This window comes from Phalacrocorax aristotelis, chromosome 6, assembly GCF_949628215.1.
Source record: "Phalacrocorax aristotelis chromosome 6, bGulAri2.1, whole genome shotgun sequence".
In the NCBI taxonomy this organism is placed as follows: Eukaryota; Metazoa; Chordata; class Aves; order Suliformes; family Phalacrocoracidae; genus Phalacrocorax; species Phalacrocorax aristotelis.
Window position 1 is genome coordinate 60,122,194 of NC_134281.1, and position 25,815 is coordinate 60,148,008.

Below are 25,815 nucleotides of genomic sequence, written 5' to 3' on the forward strand. Positions count from 1 at the left end.
ACACAAGTCTGACATTGTTTACTTCGCCCCCTCAGAGAGCAAGGACTCTGGATCAGCTTGTTGCCTGTTTATGTCTTTAAGCTGGTTTCCTTTTGTGCACAGCTGGCTGAAATGTCCAGGGAGGATTCTGTGACAATCTCTCCCTCTCTCCCAAATATTTCTATTAACCCAAAAGAAAGCACATTTTGTATGAGAGATTATATGCTCATGAAATACCAGCCGAGTAATATATGGAGGCCTTTATGTCCATGCTCTCAATAACTGTTGTACTACAGCTCGTACAAAGACTAGGCTACTGTTTAAATCTTCTACTCCAGTGAATAGTGATGAGAAAGTTGTTATTCGGGGCCAACTATCCTGATAAACATCATGACAGTGTAAGGACATGATCCCAAATATTGGAACATTTCATTTCTTTCCCTAGTCTGTAATAAACAGTATTTTTAGCTACAACCATACAATAGGATTAAAAAAAAAAAAGGGACTGCCAATATTGCATCAAGGACCTAAATTTGGAGGCTACAACTCAGCTGATGCATCATAGCAATTCACTTTAGTAGGCAGCCTATAAGAATTCAGAAAACCTGAGAGCAATTTATAGGGCTTTAGTTAAACGATGACAGTGTCATGCATCATGCAGCGATAAGTAATGTCATAGGATATATTAATTTCTGCAGTTGCTGAAAGATTATGAAGCCATGAAACAGATGACAGCGGTTTTAATTGTTGATGTTGCTAACTGTTTTGACCATGGACAACACGAAGTTTGCATAAAGTACTCTTGCTCGTGTCAAAAGCCATTGATACAAGGTATTAGACCCTACTAACATCTACTTTTTGTTTTTAAAATGTATTAATACTATTTTCCTTCCTGCTTTGCAGTAGCTGAACAGTTGGTTTCCTTTAGTTACTGTGACTCATGGCAACAGTGGAAATCCAACTTTACCGATGGATGAGAAAAATAGGAGCAATTAAAATGAAGAATGCTGAATATTTTCTAAAATAGCTTGCGCCAAATTTAGAGGTATGTTTCAGTGAAGCAAAGCCTTAGATATCTCCCCAAATAAAGACAATACTATTAGGAGTCTTACACTTGCCTCAAGTTAGAATAGAATTTTATCACTCATCTCTTATTTGCAGATAACACTTGCCTGCACTAACCGATGATCCACATCTCTTAAACAGACACTGCTCACAAGGAACTTGTGGTAAATGGTACTCTCAGTGCTGCGGATTTTAAGCAGCTGGTTCTAAAACCACATTCAGAAGCATGGAGCTGGCACACTGTCTGTGGATGGCGTCGGGATCTTTGCCATGTGGCAAGTATCAGTTTCCAGATCAATCGGGAATTAAAAGCCAGAGCCTTAAATATATGCTCAAAAGCAATACACACTTGCACGCATTTATATACATGCATATATATATATATACACACGCAGATGTATGTATAGGCAGGCCGCTGTTCAAATACTGAGGGAATTTAAGGGATGACTGCTGCAGTGACCCCAGAGGCACACACACACTTGCCTGGCTTCCCACCGACACTACAAAGGGCTGTGATTACCAGCGCAGGTCGGGTACAAGACTCCCATAGGCATGTGCTAGGGACAACTTTACTAAGGGCAAGATGTGCTTCTGCTTAAGACTAGAACAACGTGTGCTCCAAAGTTACCCCAGTGAGATTCATCAGTCACTCTGCCTCTCACCTGCCCCCCAGACTCCTCAATAGCCTCTAGAACAGCTCTGATGCCAGGCAGTGAACACCAGTTTTTATCCCAGCCCCGGCTCATCACTCCCTGTATCAGAGAGGAGAGAGGGAAGAAGGGCTGGATTGTCTTGTAGCCCACTTCATTGCAGAATAAGAGCCAAACTGACTTTGCATGAGCACTGAGGTACCTATAAATACCAATTCTGCTACCCAAAGACACACACAGATCTCAGGAAACCTGCAGAGATCAGACACTTCCATATACCCACTCTTCTGCTTTACCCCACCAAAGAATACGCCATGTGCAATTCTAATAATCTGTACTGGAGTAAAACATGGAAAGAAACCACTACCCGTCATGGGCAATCCCTACCCTTATTCTTTACCACCCATCAAAGCCTCTTCCCACATTCTCTGGAAATGGGGAAGAAGTAAACCAAGAACCTGCTTATCCTAGATCTATAACCCCTTTTGGACAACTTGCCCTCTCTCAGCATTGCCTTAGCTTTCAAGGCTCAGAGAACCACTACATCTCTAATTGCCAGAATTAAGTCCAATGAATCGAATTCTCACAGGCCTCACAGTAACTCATAGAAGGTTTACATATATAAAACCAGCCAATAGTTGTCTTATCTTCTCCCCATTCCTCCCTCCTCCCCTCATGGTGCGAGCCGTTTGCTCTCAAAAATATAGTGACATTAAACAGTACAACAGTATACTTACAGCCAGATACATAGCTGCATATACGCTTAGTGCTGCTTCTTTGGATGGGAATGTCTTTCTGGCTTTCATGATAAGGTCTGGATTTCCAGTACAGGCATGTACGCTACTGATGAATTGTGTATACTGTTTACATCCAAGTGCTGTATAGTTGGGTTTACAAAGTGCAAGAAAATGTGGTGCAAGATTCCCTGTTACTACTTGTCCAGCATTTACAAAGATGTCCGTAGCAAACAGTCCAAATGCGTAAATTCCTAAAGAGGGAAACAGAGAGTTAAATTTCCTGACATTTTAACTCCAGGGCAACATATTATAGTATTTATCATAGTAATACACCAGCTCCTTCCATTTAAGAACATGAAAAACCCTCACCTGTATTGTACCCTAACCACCCTGGCTCACACTGGAGGTGATACTTTCCTACACAACTGCAACTGCAATGTACCTGCACACCTGATCTCTCTCCATCCTTCGGAGGAGCACGCTCACTTCTTGTGCGAGTAGCCCACTTTCCTAGGCCCCTAGCCATGAATCTCCCCTGTTCGGGGCAGCCAGCTACACTGGTACCTAACTTTTGCCCATGGTCACTAAACAGATGTGACAGAGGCAAATTCTTCACCCTACAAATCTGCTTGAGAACCAAGGAAGTCAGGCTCTGATGGAGAAGTAACCTGAAAAGCCATAGCACATACTGGACAAATATTTTCTTTCCCCTCGCAGCTGTAAAGAAGCTGAACTACTCAATAATTCAACATTGCCATGCACGAGTTGTCTTCATCTGCCTGCTACTGGCTACATCTCTATGTACGGCATATTAATCACCAGCAACACAGTGAGCTGAAGATCTATATATTTGAGGAGCTACTTATGCTAAAGAATTATTTTTTTTTATCAGACATATCAGCAGAGCATTAGGCACGTGTACTTGTTCATTAGAATGGAAACGCATGTATCTGATCACTTAAAAGAAAACAGATTTCTGCTTTTCTGAGGTCTCTTTCTAAAATTTTGGAAGCATAAAATGAGCTCTGGAAGGAAATGCAAACACAGCACCCTGACTGGGAGGCAAAGCCAGCAGGTACGTGTTCAAGTTCCACCTGAGCTACAGATTTCCTCCTGTATTTCCGTGGGCAAATCCCCTTACCTTTCCCATACTTCAATTCACTGCGAGTATAGCGTGAGTTCTGGCAGCTCCCCACTTCATGGGGCACCATGAGGACTTTAATGGATGCACATACACCACAGCAGACATGATCCCACAGGAACATGTGCATTTCTAAAGGTCAGGGTTTTTTCCTCAGCAAAGGTAGAGGACCGAGGATGATTTCTGGGATCCTGGCTGGTCAGCAACGTCACACTAACATTAATTCACCCTGAGCTGCCAGAGACCGGTGAGCAGCGGATTGTGCCTAGCCGAGTCGCTGCACAGAAGGGTCCTTCCAGCAAGCCCCGAGGGCGCGCGCTGCCGCAGCATCGGCAGCCACATCACTTTGTGTGAGGCATGGCGGGCCGTGATGCCTCATCTGGTAGAACAGTGCAGAGGCCGTTGTCCATCCCCTCCCTCACAATTTTTTTTTACTTCTGTGAGCAAGGAGGGCCCACCAAGAGGGAAGGAAACACAGGCACTGATTACACACAGAGCAACTGGAGCATGAGGGCCTTATCATCACTCCCCACCTCCTCTGGACCTTCGTTTGCTACCCAAAACCGTATAGATGTGGCACTTCAGGGCATGGTTTAGGAGACATGGTAGCGTTGGGTTGACAGTTGGGCTTGATGATCCTAGAGGTCTTTTCCCACCCTAATGATGCAATGCATGACAGTCTCATTCTTAAGGACTTGTAGCACTCCGGCGTGACAGCGAGCAATCGCGCTCTCAGCAGGCAGGCACAGCTGTTACACAAACACTGCAAATACAGACACAGCTGCACATCCCCTCCCTCCCCCTGCGACTGGGGCACGCAGGAGGATTAGCTGCCCAAGGCTTCATTCCTCCAGCTGTTTCTCTTAGATACAGCCGTGAGTGAGAAGCAAACAACAGAACTGAGCCCTGCTGTGGCATCCCTGCAGGTATGAAAAAAGCAGCATCTGGCAATAGTCAATAGGCATTTTGAGCGGTGGCACTTCCCCCTCCAAACACATTTACAATGAACTAAGTAGAAAGGTTGACATCTCGTATCTACTGAAGTCAATGGGGAAGTTCCAGCTGACTTCAGTGGAGCATGGATTTTGTACAGTTTTCTACTAGAGACTATAATACAATCTCAAGGCTAAGAAAGCGCCTAAACCAGGCTTGGCTCCAAACACACGTTATATCCCAGTATCTTCAACTTCCGCTGCCATGTGTGCACATAATCAAAAGAACTATCAACTACAGACACAGCACTAGGTTATCTCCTTTCTTGACTTCACCCTACTCCAGGCCTGCTGGTTATTCTTCTCCCTTGTGGTTCTAATTTCTTCTATTTTTACTGCTGATTCTGTAACTATTTTTTATTCAAACTTCCAAAAAGCTTCATTTGCTACCCAAAAGGAGAGAACTCACTGCACCTGAGTTGACTACACAGGAAATGCTGTACAGTTATCTGAATATTTGCCCCAGGTCAAAATTAAGACATAATTGATCACTCTCACCATTCAGAAAAACAAAAGCATTAATTTTGCTCATACCAAGAAATCTGATGGTCCTGCGCACCAGTGGATTTATATAACAACAGTCTCCAGTTAATATTGTTTTTTCTTGGTTTTCAAAATCCTTTGTAGCTAACTGTAGACAAAACACTGCAGTTTCTCCAACGATAATCTTAGGGAAGGAGAAAAAAGGGGAGAGAAATGGTACATGAGATTACAGCAAATAAAATAAACTAACATTACAGAGACGGCTATCTCATCTTAAGGAAGCAAGACCAAATCAGCACAACAGACAACAGAAGTGAACCAAGTTCCATACATTAATCTTCTTATGAGGGAATTATGCCTTACGGCTTTCTTTTCTTTATTTGCATTGAAAGAGAATAAACTTCTATAACCAGGACTTGGAATCAACATAACATAACCTAATTTTCAGAATGAGGAGAAAGAGAATGAAATCTGTTAGTTCAAGAACAACAGATCGCATAATGCACAAGGTGTGGACCAAGGTAAAGGCCTAATCCTGGAAGATGCTGAAGATTTCAGTTCCCACGTGGCTCTCACTGACACCCAGCACTTCTCAGGGTTGAGCTCTGAATTTTGGAATGGGAAGGGGGAAGAAAATAAAAGAAAAAAATCACAACAGAGCTGTTCACATCAGAGGATTGGTTTGCCAGAAGGTACTTAACAGGGTTTGATTCACATTTTGCCAGCTAAGTTTATCAACTCTGGCTTTAGCTTTGTTCCTCATGCATGAATGAAACGTCACCACTGATATTTTAACATTAAGCACGACCTGTTTCACATTCGTCTTACTAAAATGAATAAAGTTCTCATATCTATAGATCATTCACATTACAGTTGACGAAATAAAAAAAGAAAAGCCACGAATAGAAGAAAAATATCAATTTTGAATGTAAAATAATGGTTTTTTTTACCTGTACAGCAAAACATGACCTTTAATTTACTCATGGCAATTATGGTCTTGAGACTTAATAGCCAAAGCCAAGCCTCAAGCGTGTGTCTATCTAAACCTCTGACACTGAAGCTTTAGGGCAGGTACCGCAGGTATGATCAAAAAGATTAGGGCAGAAGGGTCAAATACTCATCACTGCATTCCAACTTTGATTCACTGTGGGACTTAAAGGCAAGGCTCTTCCTCTCTTCTATATGAAGAGCAGTAAAGCTTGAGAGGTACATCACTCTCTGACAAACAGGAATATAGACCAGCAAACTGAAGTCTTAATACTACACAAATAGAAGGAGTAACACCATCAAGTCTGATTCATTGCCTATGTTTTTCTAAACCTTTAACCTAACAGGAAATTATAAACCTTTTCATGTATCACAATAGGTCGGAACAGTTCCACACGCAGCACTGGGTACAAAAAACCCCCTGTGGGCGATGGCTCATAAGCACAGTTTGGTGTCAACAGGACGAATGCAATTAATGGCCTGCCTTAGTTATTTGCAGATCTACACAGATGACTTTGGCCTAAATTGTGACCACACAAAGGAGGAAAGTGCCTCTTATAAATAATGTGCCACAAATGACAAAAATAACGGTGGTGGCAAGGGTGCAAAAAGGAAAATTCAGTTTGTCACAGAAACAGTCATCATCTGTTACTTTAGACCGGCTTCAGATCCCACTGGAAGTTTTAGATGAAACAGAAATTTAGATATGAGAACTAACAAGTATTCTCTCTACACTGTGATGCAAGCAAATTTTCAGCATAGTGAAGTACAACTCCTTCATCTATAATTAACCAATCATCAGTATACATATGAAATGTAACTCAACCTTGAGTTCAAGGTCATCAAAATTATGACGATGATAAGGAGAATTCAGCCCAATGACCCCTTCAGCTCTCATTAAAAAAAAAACAAAAACAAAACAAAAACAGTTCTAGTATGATTCATAAAGGTGAGAACTGAAAACTAAGATTTTTACTATGACTCACAGTAACTCCCTTCTTTCCTCTGGAATAATGAAACACCAAGGACCAGGCGATTTGAACACAGATTCTGCTGATTAACTCAATACATTTCAGTAAAATTATTTCCACACTCCAGGAAAACACAGAACCCAGCACAAGGGAAGCACCTGTGATACACACTTCTCAACCTTTTGCAAGAACACGAAGAGAAAGTGTGCCAGCAAGATCAACTCTCCAGCTCCGAGCAGAACCTCGGAATCTGCTGACCTAGGAATACGGGTAGGGAAGCTGGGGCCAGCAAACGGGAGAACGGCTCATTCAGTTTCAGCAAAGGAGATCCTCACATCCAGCGACCTGTTTTCACCAGCGGCAGCTAGGTCCTTGCTGCTGGCAACAATTTTTCCTTGTTACATTTCCTGTCTTTGATAGTGACCTGGATGAAGAAAACCCTCTGCTCCAAGAATAGCAGGGAGCAGCGTTCAAGTTCTCAGCTAAACGAAAATACTCTTAGACTGGGTACGTAGGTGCAAGGGTCAGAACGATGCAGAACTCTGCTAAAGGCAAAACTTTCGCTATACTAGGCCTAGTTTTCTACCCTTAGAAGTAATCAGAGTGGGATAGGCCACTGAGCACAACAGGCATTCATCTCTGTGCCTCTGTGGCTTTACTTTGATAGAATCCCTCTGGAATTTGGCAATAAATACAGGTTCTGTATTTTTCTGTACTGGCAGCTCAGCTAAAGCTCTTCTTCCTCCATCCTTCAGCACAAGCACTGCTCATCTCAATAATCAGCCTATTGATGTTTCAGAAATCTTTTTCAATCTCAATAAGTGCCAGGAGAGATTCCGCTTCCCAGTGCAATTCCTTCCCCTTCTTCTCTCAAGCACCACCGGCAATAACCAGCTCTACAGGGTAGAGGAAAGGGAGGGCGATCTCCCTCTAGCCCTTTTCCATAATTTGCATGCCTGGTATATTTCAGGAAGGAACAATTTCCGTATTCCCTCTGGCGCAGGGACCGCCATTGCCCCTTCCACCGCGTAGGAGAGTTGCAACATGTCAACAAGTGACCTTTAATATAACAGAATTACTTTGTGCTTCTTGGCTAAGTCTTGGGGCAAAAAGTTTTTGGAATATTCTGAAACTGGGAGGGAAGGATTGCAATGGAGAATCTGAAAGCTCTGACAACAAACTTTTGGACAGAGCTACTCAAATTCAGGTATAGAAATATAATTTGCAATGAAAAAAGTGAGGATATTAGAAGTATCTTTTATCTTATTCTACTTTAGATCACTGTACATATTTCCTGAAGAATGACAGATACTAAAATTCTTAGCTCACAGATATTTTAACAGCTGTTAAAAGCAGAAGCCGTCCTTCCCTAAGGCTGAGAAAACCTTTTGACATATAATTACAGCATGTAAAGTACAAGGAAAAGAACAATTTTCGCCTAAGACTAACAATACAGAGTGCAGGCTTTCCAGTATTCTAAAGAACATGTAAATACATAATTTTCACGGTCCTTAGATAAAAATGCAGTGTACATACTGTTACGAGAAGGAGCAAGGCAAGAACAATCGCCCTTCAGGCATCAGCCTAAGCTCTGGCGGGCAGTAATCAGGTCCTTGCTCTGCCACAGCTTCCCTCTGTAACTGCAAGGAAGGCCTTTAGTCCTGGTTCACAATATAAAGTGTGACAGGAACAATACAAAAGTGACCCTGCATAAAGATATTTCATATTATTACATACTTTGTAACTAGCATCTAGATAATCCTTTCTTTTTGTGGAAGCACAGCAAAGAAATATTAACCCAGCAAAACCTAAATTACAGGAAAAGTTCTTATAACCATCTCCATGGCAATCGTCTCCTGTCTGCGATGTGACAACCCATTCAACAGCCAGGAACAGAGTTTGGGAGGGGTGAGACCTAAAATTAATATTTCTTCTTGTTTCACCTCTTAGCTCCTGATTAATTTATTAGCTGGTTATTTTCGTGGTGGTTTTGTACTAGTAATATATTTATTGCCAACCACCCAATACCTGCCCCCTTCCTTGTTTTCTGTACAGGATACTTACGGCGTTTAGCACACATTCCCTACACTGATTCCTTCCTCCCAAATAAGTTCAGTTTTTCTCTGTATTAGTCATTTTTCTGAATCCGGGCAAGCTGTTCCTAGTTTTAGCACTGCATGTCAATTTGGAAATCTAATTTGTCCTTCCCAAAATCATCCATCCAGTATATTCTTAACTTGGTTCTAAATTCTGAGCTCTTTTTCAACTTGAAATGTCAAACCTGACTCATTCTAAATATTAGAGCTAGAGCAGCTCCGACCTTGTTGATTTTCCAGTAAACTGACTCCATAAACAAACTTCCCCTAGTGTCACGTATGGTTTACAACAGCCCTATTTATATAAATAAATGACCTTAATTCTTCACTTCTGAAATACTAATGAGGTTTATTTTATGGACTACCTTCTCACATATGACATGACTTCCTATAAAAGCCCAGGATTCAAGTCAAACATTCATTCGGATGACAAGATATCTGAGGGTGTATTAACGCATTTAAACAAGATAAATCCTGAAATTTAGGGCTGACAATCTCTATCTGGGATTAGGAAAGAAATTTCTGTGTACACATTCATAGATCTGTCCAGCTAACACCTATTTTAGGGTATACAAATGTTCATGAAATATTTCATATGGGCCAGGGAATGTGGCAGAATACACGATTCTCTCTCTGCCAATTCTCAGGGTTATGCTGTAGCTACAGCAACGGCTCCGATTGATGAGTAACACTGAAAAGCAGTGACTGCATTAAAAAGACCACTAAATATTCATCCCTGTTCTGAACTTCAAGTTAAGAACAACAATACTGCACACTGTAATTTCTCTTCTGGCTTCTCATTCATTGTATTTCTCTCATTTAGGCATGACTTGAACCCTAACCAAGGCTTCCGTGAGACCGTCTTCAAGCAATAACATGGCAAGGGATTGTCCTTTTAGGGAATGAGCATCTCTGGCAGTCCACAGCTCTGCTTTTCTCTCTAGAATGAACTTCCTTATCAGCCAGGAAGGGAAGCTGGGAACTGGAGCTGAGAATCTTGGGGGTGATCTCTGTGCATCTAGGCAAATCCTTCTCATTTAAGTTGTTCAGCCTCCCCATTCATTTCACTTGTGAGTTCCCACTTAAAATGTGCTGGGTAGATTTCTTTTAAAAATATGGCTTCCATAGGCTTTGTTGTTCCTGTTCTTGAGCTTTTCTTCTTAACTTTTAGGCCAGAAATAGCCCATTGTCTTCCTATCTCCCCTTTAAAAACACCATCAACACACCACAAAGCATAGCGGTGTCTAGAGTTTGTAAAAATCTAGCAGCCTAAACCTTGGTCTTCAGTGATGCTGCAGATAAGCTCCACTCTCTGCTTTAAGCTAAAATTGCTGCGTGAGGTGACAGCCCTGGCAGGAAAAGCAGCAACAGTATTTCCAGAAGCAGCAATTTCAAGTTTATTATGCAGAGCTTTCCCTTGAGGCCATTTTCTTTGTGTTTTTCTTGTCCTCATTGCTTCTTGCTTGCTTAAACTGACAGCAAGTGCCCCGGTTGATTTTCACAGAAGTACATTTTCTAGAGTAAAAAATGACCAGTAGTTTTGAGGAAAATGAAAAAAATAAATCCTAGATAAATCTGCCTGCTATTGAGTAAATACAAAATACCCCCCCTGCCTTGCATTCAGCATGGAGATGCAGAACCATACCTCATAGCAGCTTCTGAAGGTCTGGAGAAAAGATGTGGAAAGAAAATTGCTCTTCTAGAAAAAGATGGGGAAAGAAAACACGCAACCTTTTTTTCCAGTAGATTTTGTTTTCAAAGTACATACTCTCATTTTTTTGAAAAAAGTATCAACATTTTAATAGAGTGCTTGGTACGTGCTTGGTCACAGCCATTTACAGAAGAAAAATAGCAGTATAAGATTATATATCTAACAGTCAAATACTATCTGCTTTACTTATTTCTCTGTAGTGCACAGTATGGCTATATGCTACTAAACACTAACGTTACTTCTGACAGTGACAAACATTCTTTATTGCTCTTTGTAGCCCATTGTGCTCATAGTCAGTACGTAACAATGGTAAAGGTTGCTCACTTCATGAAGATTTTATTGCTATTTGAAAGCAAGCAGCACATAGGACCCCAACATTTATAACCAGCGAGCTTCAAGTGAACCCCATGAGCACATAACCAGAGAGACACGGACAACATCGTTTCCTGAATTATCTTCATTCATTACTTTACCATATGAGAGAAAGTGAAATATTTCAAATTACAGCGTCTCTAAAAGCTGCCTCCCCCTGCCCTTTTTCTTCTTTTTTCCCCCAACTGAGCATTGATCGTGCACATAAATGGCGTCTCCTCCAGAGCATGCCTGCGTTACCCAACAGGCAAGGCCTCTGCACAGCAGCACCGGCACCAGGGCCGGAATCGCACAACGCTGGAGCAAACCTCGGTTATATAAAAGATCATTTTGAGAAACAGTTACCAGGACCCAGCTATTCTGAGTGCAACTAAGAGCAGGGCCTTGTGCCGCCACCAGAGAGGGCGAGGCTTGGTACCTGACAGGGGCCCTGCGGTTCCTGCTCCGTGACAGGAGCCGAGGGCCGAGCAAGCAGCCCCACGGGGAGCTCCGGCCCGCACTCAGCCAGCTTCACCCCCTGCGCTTGGCATTACATCCCCTAACTCACGTCTACTAAACCTTTATATCGCTGTGAGATGACGAGTATCCAGCTGAGTGCACGGCAGTTCTCCAGGGGATTAGAAACGGCCAAGACATTAGGAAAACAAGCTCAGTAATGCTAACGTGGCAGTCTGGGGGCCAAATAAGTGTCTGGCACCTGGCTCCAAAACTATCTAACTGCTGGCACAGTTTTCCAATACTGAGGCAAGTATTCTTGGTGATGGCATTCCAAGAGGTAGTAGATAACAGACTTTGGTGGGAACTCTTGCCCATGCACTGAGCTTTTCTAATTTTAAAAAAATAACACCCAAAAGCTAGAAAAAAGGAACTACCCTAGGGGAAATTCTCAACATCTTAAAAAAATAGTAATTTTCATTTTAAAATGGAGAGGGGAAGAGGAAAGAGTTGATTCAAAAGTGCCTTCCAAAAGCATCAATGTACATTTCAAAAGGTTAAGTAACTTCAGGCTGAAATATTCCAGATAAGGTACTTGTGACATGGAATTCATAAGGGTTTTAAGTTATGCTCATTTCCTTTTTACAAAAACAAGGATGCCAACATCCAAGGTTTCCAAGCTTCACACTTCACCTCATTAGGAAGATGGGTTGTAATATGACCGGAGATCAACTAATTTTAGTCTCCTGATCTCCGAGTCATACTTGAAAAAGGTTGTTGTTACATATAATTACTTCATTAGGGATTTTGAAAAAGAACTTCACATCAAAATGTTTCTTTTCTCAGGTGCTTAGCTTCAACCTTTTAAACACCATAATATTGGCAAAGGGCAAACAAAATGTTCAAAGCCCTACCAGTTTTCTTCCCTATCAGAAGGTGAATTCCATACAGCATGTTCAGCTCTGCACTCAGCCGTATCTAGGAAGTCTTCTATTGGGCTTCAAGTGATACATGTGAAAAAGACCATGGTTCGTTATGGCCTGGCCTTGGTAACCCCTTTGTTTATTGCCCATCCAAGAAAACAGTACTTTTTTCTGTCTGTTGAGGGAGATCAGTTTCTTAACCCTTCTGTGCATGTTGAAAACATTATTCCTTGATAAGCACACCACAAATGCTTACGATAGCCATACCAATGATTACTTCCAACAGCGATGTTACTTCATGCTTTAAACCTTAGGTGTTCTACACAACTGCACTTTTCTACCCAGGATGAACATTCAGTTGCAAAATTCAACATAAACGGTCTTTCATCCCTGTTTGAATAAAAACTGATCACATAAAAGGCATCTCTTAAAGATTCTGGTCACAAAGCCGTGGTTTTACAGTCAGCATATGACTGGAGCCAACTGTTCTCAGAGGCTCGGAGGAAGGAGAATATCTTAATTTTCCACTTTTCACACTGTCGTACTTCTATCTCACTTCTGCTCAAGGCCAGCGACACTTTGCAGATACATTATTCCCGAGATCAGTTCAAGGCAGGCCACTTTCACTGAAATGCCGTCGTCATCAAACAACTGAAACCGAAGGACTGAACACTGTACCAGCGTAAGCACCCTGTGTTTTAATATAACGATGAGAAAAACAGGCTGCACCTATGGTTAATACCTATAAGCTTCCACAAAAATTGTTTTCTGGATTTTTGTGGCAAAATACATGTGTTTTCAAAACATACAGATGTAATTGTTTTTTGCTTATGTTCGTTACTGTCAATTAGATTTGATTCATAATGATAAATTTAAGACGACAGCTCAGTAAAACAGTTCTACACCTTTTTATTAAAAATTTTCTTCACAATAACATAGCTTTCTTTGAAAGCACATAACTAGCTCCATCCTATTATAATGGCCTCTGTATAAGCATCTCTTCCTTGCCAATTATCTTAGGCTACAGTATAATTGCCAGCCCACCAAATACATTAAGGTCATTATCTTTTTCCCGTTGAAATCAAAGGCAACATCGCCACTAAATTCAACGGGGGCTGGATTGGTTGTGACAACCTATGGCACTCTAGATTAAGAGCAATACCTGAAAGCGGAAGCAGATCTTAGCTGTGAATGCCATCCCAATAAGATAATAAAACAAAACCAGGAAGCCAAGCCAATTTTACAGAGGAGTAGCACTAAATATTCAGGAAAGAGGTTTAACAGATCAGATAAATCAGAAAAGTCCAAAACTGTAATGCCCGCTCCTGAACGTATTACCTTGAAGTCATTATTCTTACCTAATACTTTATAGTCTTCATATTATGAATGTTATTGCAAAGGGTCCAGGTGTCATTAAAAATGAGTTAAAAACACTGTAAAAGCCATTGCATGGGAAGCATCTGATCTAGAACTACAAGTTTATTCTGAGCTCTCTCACATCGGGGGTACTTGGGCATAATATGTGCATTCAGCATAAAACCAGCAGTAAAACTGCAGGGTAACAAACCCTGACAGTATCAATCCACAGTTCTAGTTCCTGTGAAATCCAGGAAACAAAGGACCAAATAAAAGTTTTCAAAGAAAAGTAGAGTCTCAACTTGTCTTGACACTTCAGTGACACAGTCAACGCAAATGAAACCGTGGCTCTACCACAGGTAACTTCTGAAGCTTCACTGACTTCAGGCAGAGCCACAATGTTATTCCCGGAATGGTCACTAGAGATGCTGGTCAGTGAGAAAGGATCAGAAAGAAAGAGATCAGAAGTCCCTCTTCCAGACACCCCCCAGATACAAAACAACATGTGATCATTCACTGGCATCTCTCTCTTCACACTCAAAAGCTGTAATTTCCGTGTGCGGTTCTTTCTCCTTAAGAATGTTATTATAATAAATTACTATACTGAAGTGATGTTTATGAGAAAGGGAATCTTAATGAAGGCACAGAAGTGGGAGCAGAGAACTGTTTCTGAGCATCAGGAGTTTTAATAATTACTTACCTCTTCTCTTAACAAAGGTAGTGAATTACCCAGCAAGCTTTTTAACAGAACAGCGCATAGCAGTAGCGTATCACATTTGTCTTTATTTGATACATACACACATAGAAAGACCATTTCCGTAATGAATCTCTATATCCTGTAGATCAATTATGGGGCATTTACTTTTTGGTTTTCTGTAAATATGATTTGCACCACTCTTGTCACTCTTTCAGCTCTGCCACACAATGTCTATTTTACTGCTCCTGCCACAAATCCAGATGGCTGCAGATGTGCAGCTGGCAACACTATGTTATCTGACCCTGTTTAGGAGTTTACACAATGCAGTGCTTGAATTAAGAGGAAGTCCCAAGTGCCCTCATTAACACAGCAGCCAATGAGCTGAAACAGGAGCAGCAAGAGTGGGAAATTTTAGCAGAAAATTCCTAGTACAGGAAATGCCTACAAGACAGAGGGGAGATTGTATACTTTGCTGTGAAGACAGCAGAGTATAAAAACAGCTCTTTTAGGCATGCAGTGGTATTCTGAAAACTAATTGCGAAGTCTGTAGGCCAAAGTAAGCCCAGCTACTCTTCTTCAATATGTGACTGTATCTCCTTCCACCCATAAACTAGGGCATAATGGTTTACCTTAACAAGGATCCCCTCCTTTGCAGAGAACCGTAAAATAATAGTGAACGTGTTGCTGGCTTTATCAGCTGTCCTCAAAAAAACTCGACTAGTGAGAGAAGTGTTTTAAGGATGAATGAGTCTAAAAATTTTAGATCCTATGAAGCTTTGACATTGGCTGTCTGCAAGACAGACTTTGTAAGAGCTGGCATTCGGTCTTCTCTGTGAAGACAACAAGGGGTGTCAGATAAAATACATACTTGTTATGTAAATGTATGAACCTATATTGTGTTTTTAATCAGTGTTGTGTGTAATCTCTCACTCTTTGAGCACTTAAGTTATTACTAGAAAGAGAAGTTCAAAGCATGCTGTGCTGAAAGGTGCTTTCACACATTTGGTGATATGATAACCTCTTAAGGGTGTTCTGGTGTGGGGAACTCACTCTTTCAGGCATTACTTTTTTGCCACTGGCATTCAAGGTTAAAAACACATACGAACTAAACTATGGGTACAAATCGACCATGTAAACCTGACTATTTTCGGGCAGCACATTGCGCAAACACACTCGCATATGTAAATATATTGACTTTTTTCAAAGAAATAGTGTCTGCTTTATGATTTCCTTCTACTTCTAATCACACAACAACCACAATTAATTCATAAACATAAGAAACGCTGAGTAAAACTACAATACTGACTCTTGAAATGAATGCGGTTCAATAAAAAGATTCTATCAGCACCACGCTCATTCACACACACTGTTCCATCTCCGGAAAGCCTTGCTATTTCAAGTTGCGCTGAAGCATGTGATTAAACCCCACCAGTACCACGATAATGAATTAACAATTAGTACATACCTAGCTCTTGTATAATTCTTTTCATGCACAAATCTCTTGGTGCTTTACAGAGAAGCCTGGTTTCACAACTATCACTTGACAGCTAGGCAGTGAAGGCTAACTGTACATCCTGCCTGGGTGGCCAGAGCCGTTTACCAAGGCAAAGCCTGACCAAGCTCACAACCCAGCTCTGTACATTCGTTCTGCCAGCTGCAGATGTCCGCGAACTACTTACATACCCCAAGGTCAGTCTGCCTACAAATCTCATCTGCCTTTGCTAAATGCTCTGGAAAGAGACCCCGTGACCGACTCCAGCCGCACGTGAGCACTTGGCGAAGGGGGCAAAGAGGACCAGCCTAACAGCTGGACTGCCTTCACCACTTCATGCGTTCACATGAGCATGCTTGTCGCCTACAGCATGATGCAGCACAAGCTCCTCATTCCTCCCTCGGGCCTCTCGGACGCTCAGATTCATGTCTGTGCAGTCTGAATGCACGATGGCAGCAGCCTCGAGCCTGGCCTCATAACAGAGCCCAGAAACACCCCAACAAGTCCAAGGACAACCCCCGTAGGAACAGGAGAGGCAGAAACTGAACAGTGGAGGGGCTCTGGACACCAAGCTCAATCTATACAAGTATGATCAAACTACTGTTAAGTATGTGCTGAAGCTGGGGCACGTCTGCACGTTGCTGTGCAGAGAGATGAACTTATGTAGAGCCATGCACTTCTGCAACGGGGGAGGTCAGACGTCAGACATCAGCCAGCAGCAGTTTGACCGTATGAGGTCCCCACTTGTCAGCAGAGCCATGTTCTGGACAGTCTGTTGCACCCACTCTGAAAAATCCACAAACGTAACACGTATTGGCCTAAGTCTTAATTAAAGCAGGTGAAGCTCAAGTGCTTCACCTCCTGCTCCCCACAGGCTGCAAATTGCCCATGGTTGGTGACTGCAGCTCAGCTGACCTGTGATTAACAATTCTTTAAGGAGGATTAATTCAGTCATGTCTGAGCCCTAAATTGTTTTGAACAGGTCACAGAAATCCCTATCACTACCAAAAATAACTATACGGGGAAGCTGAGTTCTACTTATTGGTTCTAATATTTAATACTTGATTTATAAAGAGGCAAACTACAAATTGACCGAAGAAAGCCCTCATAACAATATTCAGAATTTGAATGACAAAAAAAGAGTATGACTCAGATCCCTTTTAGAGACAGCATGAAACCTACCAGCCTAAAACAATGGGTGTTTGAAAATGTTATGTAGAGAAAGACATAAGACTCGGAACAGCAGGATACTGCTGGGCTGACTTCTGAGCTTGATGGCTTTTTTTTTTTTTAATTTAGAAAACCAAAACCTCTACTTTAGGAATGAATGCCTTCATACATCCTCCTTAACCCTACAGGGGTGAGAGGCAAGAACTAATATCTGCAGAGATGAAAAATACTATTTGTAAAGAAGAAAGCCCTTAAAACATAGCTATATTGCATTTATAATTGGTTGTACATTAATAAGTATAAGGTTAATGAAATACAGCAGCCTTATTGCAGCCTCCCAGTACCTGAAGGAGTCTACAAGAAAGCTGGAGAGGGACTTTTTACACAGGCATGTAGTGATAATACAAGGGGTGATGGCTTTGAACTGAAAAAGGGTAGATTTAGATTAGATACAAGGAAGAAATTCTTCACTCTGAGGGTGGTGAGGCACGGGAATGGGTTTGCCCAGAGAGGCTGTGGATGCCCCATCCCTGGAAGGTCCAAGGCCAGGTCGGACGGGGCTTTGGGCAACCTGGTGTAGTGGAAGGTGTCCCTGGCCATGGCAGGGGGTTGGACTAGATGATCTTTAAGGTCCCTTCCAACCCAAACCATTCTTTGTAATTTTCATATAAATATAAAATGTATAAATGTATCATAATTATCTGTTGTATAATTGTTGTACAATACATGCAAAATGAAAGGTAATGGTGTATGTTGTCCAGAATGGTAAGCAGAAGTGGAATCTACAGCCTACTGAGTTTTTACCCAGCATAACCAAAGGGATTGGTTTGGGGTTTTTTTAGGATGCCTCATACCCCAGGAAATGGCATCCAGGATAGAAAGTCCATTTTGAAGCAATACTGAACAATTTATTAGATTAATAGTAGATTTTTAAAAAAAAATCTTAATACCTACAGTAATTTTTCTACAGCAGATTTCTTAGTGCTTTACATTGAAAATAAACGTATTGCCACCTGTTGGTGAACAGAATTGACCCTAGCAAAGCCAGGTGGCTGATCAGAGATAGCAAGTGCTACAGCTGTGGCTCTCCTTGTCCCTCTCCAATACCATGTTCACTGTACTGTGCGTGAATATTAAGGACTAGCGTGTTCACAATGGATATTCCTCATTAAAACAGTATGCCACATGTACATGCCTTCCGAGTGCTGGAGATGGGGTATACCCACCTCAGCTAGGCTTTTGATTTACAGTCTGTGAGGTACCACACCTCAGCTAAATAAGAACCATTTATGATGAAAGCTGGATCATCACTCACTCCAATGTATGAGAGACGCTGTAAGAGCATTGTAAAGCTTTTTAAACATCACACTGCTTTTAAGGCTGAAAACACAACTAAAGCTACTTACAATTCTACTCTGGCTGTGCTTTATTGTGTATCATATGGACACCCATCTCCTCAATCCTGCATGATGCACAATGAGCGAGAATTGTGTGGTTGAGAAACTGATTACTACTTCAAGCCTACTATTTTAGATTACAAACAATGCACACAAATTCCCTAACCGCGCAGGATTAGTTGGATTAACAATTTCTCACTTAAACCTAAGCGCATCGTTTACAGGACAAGCAGGCGTTCAGCTGTTGCAAACAGAACCCTGTCTGCCTTGTTCACATCTGCTTGCCACTTCACTTCCAGAGAGCCCATCAAGGGATGAAGCATATGGCCTCGGTATTGTTAGTGTTTGTAAATAGCAGGCATAGCAAGCCCAGCAGAAGTTATACATTCAGTTGGAATTATAACTTCTGCAGGCACTGTTCGAGTAAACCATCATGGCACAAGAGGAAGACAGACAGATTAAGAAGAATTCCCAAGAAAACCCACAACGGTTCCGAATCTTCTACTATTTCTCCTGGTTACAGCTCGGTTGGATTAGCGGTTTTATGCTGGGATAAAAACAGCATCAGACTATCAAACCATGTATTTATCTTGCTATGTGTCCCAACAGGCCAATACTGGCATCTGGTACACAAAGTTACTGCAGATCTTAACAGTGCGATTTATTTTTTATTCTTAAGTAAAGTTGCAACGCAATTATCCCTTCACAAAGGAGGAACATGACATAAGCTGTCCCTTAGCTTATAACATCTCCTGCTGGCACTCCCCCTTCCAAAAAAGTGGCTTTCTGAAGTTCCCAGCACTTGCACATTAAAAAAAAAAAAAAAGGCAGGAAGTTTTACGTGTCTATTTTTTTCCCCTCCCAAATGTGAGAGTGGAAGAAGAAAACTGCCAAGGAAAAGAAGTTGCAGCTGCACACACAGGTTGAAACAGAACTATGGAGACCAAACGGGCCCTTCAATAACACGATCACAGAGTAAATAAAGTATTCTGGCAATTCCTTCTTCACATGAAATCTTAACGGCTGTCAGATGTGGCAAGAAGAAAAGGACACATAAATAAGCGTTAGCTAATCAAAGATATTCCAGGATTATTGAAATAGGTCATATATCAAGAAGCTAGAGAGAGTTCCTCATACAAGTAAAACCATTTCCATTTGATTTCACAGGCTAAGTTTGGTTTACCCAATTCATACGAGTCTGGATGTACAAATCTAATCTTCTGTTGCGTTACCATTGTCATTACAAAAACAGCAGCAGGAGATGTCCAAATATCGCAGCTACCTACTTAGCAAAGCAGCTTATTGCTCCTGAAAAAGAACACCGAACACTGCTGGGTGATTCCTCTAACTTGCTCTAGAAGATGTACATAAAAACAAACGCTTGACTACCTCACTACTTATTCTTAGAACTTTTTGCCCTGTTAACACGGAGTTGCTGGCAACTGGGCATCCTTGCATTATTTATCAGCCTTCCTTGATCTCTTCCTGGCAGAAGTGACAAAACATCTTAGTCTTCTTCAAGATGCTCACAGGTCGCTTCTACTTCGAGTAGCGGAGCAGGAAGAGTCTGTTTGATTCTGTGCTTTACTTTTTTCCAATAGAAGCTAAAGCGACTTGGTACCAGCCATGAAGTATAAAATTAATCAGCCTGAAGTACATGGAAGAAGTGTTTGTGAAGGTAGTGGTTTTTTTCTGGCTAAGGTCAGGAATGAAAAGCATCTGGGTTCTTAAGTATGCGGCAAGTTTACAGACTACTAGCACAGCAAATTCAGAGAACAGTTCCAGAAATATTTCCTTTTCAGAACTTTAACTCTAAATTGTGTATTTCCTTAAGTGATACCAAACAGATAACAGAATATTTTGATGTCCTAGAAATGGATCACAGTCCAGCACCTTTTTCAGGTACAGCACTGAGTTACATCAGAGTAGAATAGTTGCAGTGAGCTGCAGGTTAACTAAAAGCTACTCTGACAGGAGCATTTTGAGAACTCAATCTGGTAAAATCCCATCAGTCCCTGATGCCACAGCACACGGAATGACTGGTTCCAGAAGGAAAACAGGGACTATCAGGTTCAAAACGGAAGAGCGAGATAAGAGCATGCCCGATCACACCAGCTAGGTCTATGTGCTGGAAACCAGCGGTGCATCTCCTTCAGGTCTCTGCATATCCTTCAACTTCTCTTGAGCTCCTCAGACCTGCAACTATTAAGAGATCAGCAAAGACCCTGAAGAAGACAGACTTTTGAAAGATCAGCACAGATTTCATAAGGTAGCTTCTCTTTCTCCTTACTCACAGAATGATCTTGGTTTTTCTTAAAGCATCAGGGTTCGGTAAATTCGCTACATGAACAATGACGTTGCATCTCTCACTTCTCAGTCTTTTTTGCCAGGTTTCAAAATTCCTTCCTCAAATAATCAGGAAGGAGAAAGTTACTGACTAAAGCTAAGCTGAAAGCAAAATACCTCATTTTTGACATCCACTCCTGTTTGGGACGTGAAAATTTAAAGATACACCCAGACTACTTAAAAACTAGAATACAATATTTTGTGTCTGAATGGCAGACTTTTTTTTTTTTCAACGATGACATTAAGAGGATTATCCTAAAACAAATTAGTCTTTAATTGGTTTACAGAGGAAATATGAATATGCTAGGAATTCATCTAGGCAAATAGAACAGTGTCTATTTCATGAATAAGTACTGTAATCATCCGCTTGTTACTTGGAAGTAAAAAACAAACAATGTTTGCATAATAAAACTGTTTACACATCTTAAAGTGTGTCATTATCTCCTCCTGGCTTTTATACAACAGTCAGCATACATTTTAGGTCCAGTACATTGAGTTTTACACCAATTATTGCTTAAACAGTTTTGACATTAAGTAATCCATATTAGCGTGTGGACTCATCAAAAGAATCCTTGAGTTAATAGTATTTTAGAGGGGTCAAATTTATTAAGATCTACTGGAAAGAAATCATGCAGAATTGGTTACTCTATAGATTCTGAAAACATGAGGAACTAGCCTCACAGTTCTACAAATCATTTCTACTGGAAGCTAAAGGATCCGACTGACGTGTATTTCCCAAGCTACATCTGTCATAACAAGTCTAAAAAAGCAACCAGCCCACTGGCACTTTGGGAAATGGCTTAAATAGCACTGAGCTCTCAACTAGCACTTTTATGCTTATTACATATTTGAATAGACTCAAATAAAGAGCGTATTTCTTATCACCTTCACATTTGACTTAAAGAAAAAAAAAAAAGGAAAAAGCATATTGAGAATTCCTCAGGATACCAGCGATTTCTGGATATTAGCACTACGGACAGTAGAAGGACGGGACCGCAGGGCCAGCGGTGCTCTTTCAACCCTGAGTCACAAAGACAAATGGGAGGAAGGGAGCCCACAGGGGCACTGCCTCTGCAGGGGTCTCATTTTTCCATCACAGAGTCTCATACTTCAGGCTTTTACATGCTTCTGATTGCAATTTCAACCTCACCTACATTTTGTAGAACTTTTACTGTTAGTCTGCCTAATGCTCCTTATGCAAACATATCTACTCACTCAATGCACTACCCTACCTGCAGCTAAAGGTATGACTTAGGAGACCTTCCACAGATAATCAGCTAATATTGGAATGGACCATATATTTTGTTATATGTTAAGCAGCAGTTGTTTTCAGCAATTTTTTTTTTTTAAAGAAAACAAAACAAACCCGAACATTTGGGCCTTCAAAATTCTCCAGTGGAAGAACTGATGAACTACAGATTTAAGAGAGAAGTGACAGTGCATACACTCTTTAGAGATAATCCACAGAACACAGAAAAATTAGTTGTAACACATCCTGCTGCATTTCACGGAGGCTGTGTAAACGCTGGGAAACCAACTGGAAAAAGGGAAAGGAAGAAGCTCTTCTCATCCTACAGAACAGCTGCTGGATTCCTCTACAGGTTTCCTACCATTGCTGTCATACTTACGAATTGCAGGACGGTTTGGGTTGGAAGGAATATTAGAGTCCCTAGTCTCATCTAGTTCCAACCCCCTGCCCTGGGCAGGGGCACCTTCCACTAGACGAGGTTGCTCAAATCCCCATCCAAGCTGGCCTTGGACACTCCCAGGGATGGGGCACCCACAGCTTCTCTGGGCAACTCTGAAGTTGCAGGGACTTCAAGCAGATAGGCCTGTTAGCGGACGATAAATTGATTACTGTTGAAGTGAATAGCACGAGAGTTTGACGTCCAAGCTCCTACACGACCTAGGAGTTACTGTGGAATAGTTCAGCTGGAAGGGACCTACAATAACCTACGGTCGGACCTACAGGTCCAACTGCCTGACCACTTCAGGGCGGACCAAATACTTGGTTAATACTTTGTAAATACTTGACTAAGACTGTAGATATGCAAACCGGTAAGTCCCCAGCGCAGAGTACAAAACCCCCTTCCTTCAGCCACAGCTTCCCTTTCCCATTCCAGAGCCCCTGCAAGTCAAGCATTCCAGTGGAGCAAGCGGTCCCGGCTTCTGCCCCGGGACTCCACTTCCCAGGTCAGGCTCCTGAGGACCTGTGACCCGACAGCCAGCTGCGTCTGTCCTTGGACGGCATGGGGGCAGGCGGGATGGGGAAGCAGATGGCTTCAGGCATGGCAGCGTGGCAGCAATACTGCACTGGGGCTACAGGAATGTACTAGCAGGGAGAAGCATTTTAAAGACTAACCTGAAAGTTTCCAGGATTCACTCAGAGCTCACAGGTACATCTCTGTGAAATGACCCAGCTCATTATTTACGTCTCAGCACATGCACGTTGCTGCCTTGTGACCAGACACTTGGCTCTATCACACAGCCTGACCCTCAGGTGCGCTGCTGCAGCCCTGATGTGGCACAGGAGGTTTGGATGTGGCAGCCTCACAGCAGCAACAGACCCATTGCTGATGAGGTGCTCAAGACAGATCCAGCTGCTGGTACTTTACTTTTTCAGTTTATTAATAGCAGGCACTTGGAAAAAATAAATTCACTAGAATAACTCATTTATTCTCTGATTTTAAAGCAACTTCATTAAAACTCTATGCGACAGAGCCATTGATTGAGTCACATTAAGAGAACCTGGGTTACCTTGAAGCACTCCAGTTCAACAAGCCCCATCCCTCAAAAAACCCCCAGTTACCCTGAACACCAAGGTAAAGACTCTTTGTTGCTCTATCTCAAAACTCCAGAAACAGCTTTAACCCCACAGAAACTAACAGAAAGAAAAAGAGGAGGAAAAAAAGAGAGGAATATTCTTTTTTAACTCCCAGAAGTCACAGTATTTCATACACTATATTCCATGACAATAGTGATTTAAAAACAGAAAAAATAGTACTGTTTCATTCCTAGAGATCCACTTCCTTCATTGGTCTACCTTTGTATCTTTACAGGCAGAAATACGGCTTTGTTACAGCATTCATTTTTATATTTCATTTATAGAAAAAAACAAAAATTGCACAGAACATTTTTGTTCAAACTGTCATAGACGAGAAACAAATGAAATAGAACAGAATCTAATTCATCTCTGAAATCTTGGGAAGGAAGTTCTACCATCGCTAAAAGCATACAAGTTGCTTTTTTGGTGAAGAAATACCATCTTCACCACTTCTTTCAGCGGAAAGACCGAGCAAAGGCAACGTCCATACCCTGCACGACTGGGCAAGAGCTATCCCGTGTAAACGCTAAGCCCAGGAGGACTGCCCAAGGAGAACAGGAACAGAGTTCTGCCTGAAAAACATCGCCTTTATTCAATGATGTTAATGATTAGACTTAATGCTGGTGAAGTCACGAGATTCCATGGGGCTGTATTCTCCATTTAACAAAAGAAAATAAAAATTATTATTAAAAATAAAAGGCACACCACAGGCACCTGGAACATGGTTTTCCATGCCCTGATCTCCCAATGCACGTCATCTGCCCAAGAGACGGGTGACTGGGAGAGGAAGCCGAGCTAAATATCATTAAATTCTATTACTAGCTTTTTAGCAAGGCTAATTACAAGGCTGCCAACCCAAAATGTCATGGTGATTTCTCTGACGTAATCATCTAGCACCCTGGAAATGAATGGAAACTACCAATCCATTTTGCTGACACATATTAGGAGAAAAAAAAAAAAAAAAGAGATGCTCATCATGAATATCTGATATAATCTTTATAACTTCCTGAGTCAAACAAAAGAAACTGAATTAGAAGCAAAACAATCATAACATGCAAACAACAGAAAAGCATCACCACCAAAAAAAAACCCTTTAAAATCTCAACAGCATTTGGGGGTTCAAAAGAGCAAACAAGCAAATAAAAGGGTCAACGAATTGATGTTGAAATAAAAAGGAAAACAAAACCAAAAGGCCACATAACATGTTTTGCCAAGTGATGTAGTTCAATCCCTAGAAACAAAAGAACAAAGTCTCATCCACTAAGGCTGAGCCTGACCCTGAGGATTTATGTTGGATACCAGCTGAGACCTCAGGGTGCTACAGTGCAGAAGGGAATCGTCTGGGATTACCACAGTATCACCTTGAGGAAGCTTTCTCTTCTCGTAATTTTTATATTCTCCTGAAAAGGAATTCATCTGTGAAACTAATAATTACTGTCTTAAGAGGCCTCTTATTGTAATATTTTTTTTATTCTAATGCTTACAGCTGATTAAAATAAAGTCTTTACAAGGAGTTTTTGTGTAACTGTGCATGCACCCATGAGCCTCTATATAATCCACCCCTGCTAGTTCAATACTCCCGTTTCATTCCCTCTCAGTCTTTGCCCCCCAGTACGGTCAGGGATTATTAAATGATGTTAATACCCCTGTTATCCGACAACACAAATAGCACATTCAACAACTTGAAGGGAAGACATCTCCCTGCTTTTCCCTCTTAGCTGTTCCTACCCCCCAAAAAAAAAAAACCAAACAAAAAAAACCCCAAAGAAAACCAAGGAAATGAATCTCATGTTTGACACACTGATTTAAACTGATTGACAGCAGATCATATTCAATTCGAGACACGGCGGCCGAGCTCGCACACGCGTCAGGGGCTGTGCCATAGGGAGACAACGAAGCCAAGCAGAACTGTGGTTTACTTTCCGAAAAATAAACTGACGGCGGGGTTTTGTAACTCGCCATGAGCGAATCGAGCGGGCAGCCGCTGCTCC

The 25,815-nt window shown here is 41.6% G+C and overlaps 1 protein-coding gene across 17 annotated transcripts in view; it reads right to left on the reverse strand.

Annotated features, from left to right (window-relative positions):
- PLPPR5 (phospholipid phosphatase related 5) overlaps positions 1-25,815 on the reverse strand; it is a 264,334-nt gene that overhangs the window by 49,090 nt on the left and 189,429 nt on the right. For all 17 annotated transcript variants that reach the window (XR_012661318.1, XR_012661317.1, XR_012661321.1 and 14 more), the window contains 2 exons: positions 5,099-5,231; positions 2,432-2,682 (listed from right to left, as the gene is read on the reverse strand). Coding sequence is in view for 6 of the 17 variants with exons in the window: in XM_075098215.1 (XP_074954316.1) it covers positions 2,432-2,682; positions 5,099-5,231 (384 nt within the window). In the remaining 11 variants the exon portion in view is untranslated. The remainder of the gene's footprint in view (positions 1-2,431; positions 2,683-5,098; positions 5,232-25,815) is intronic.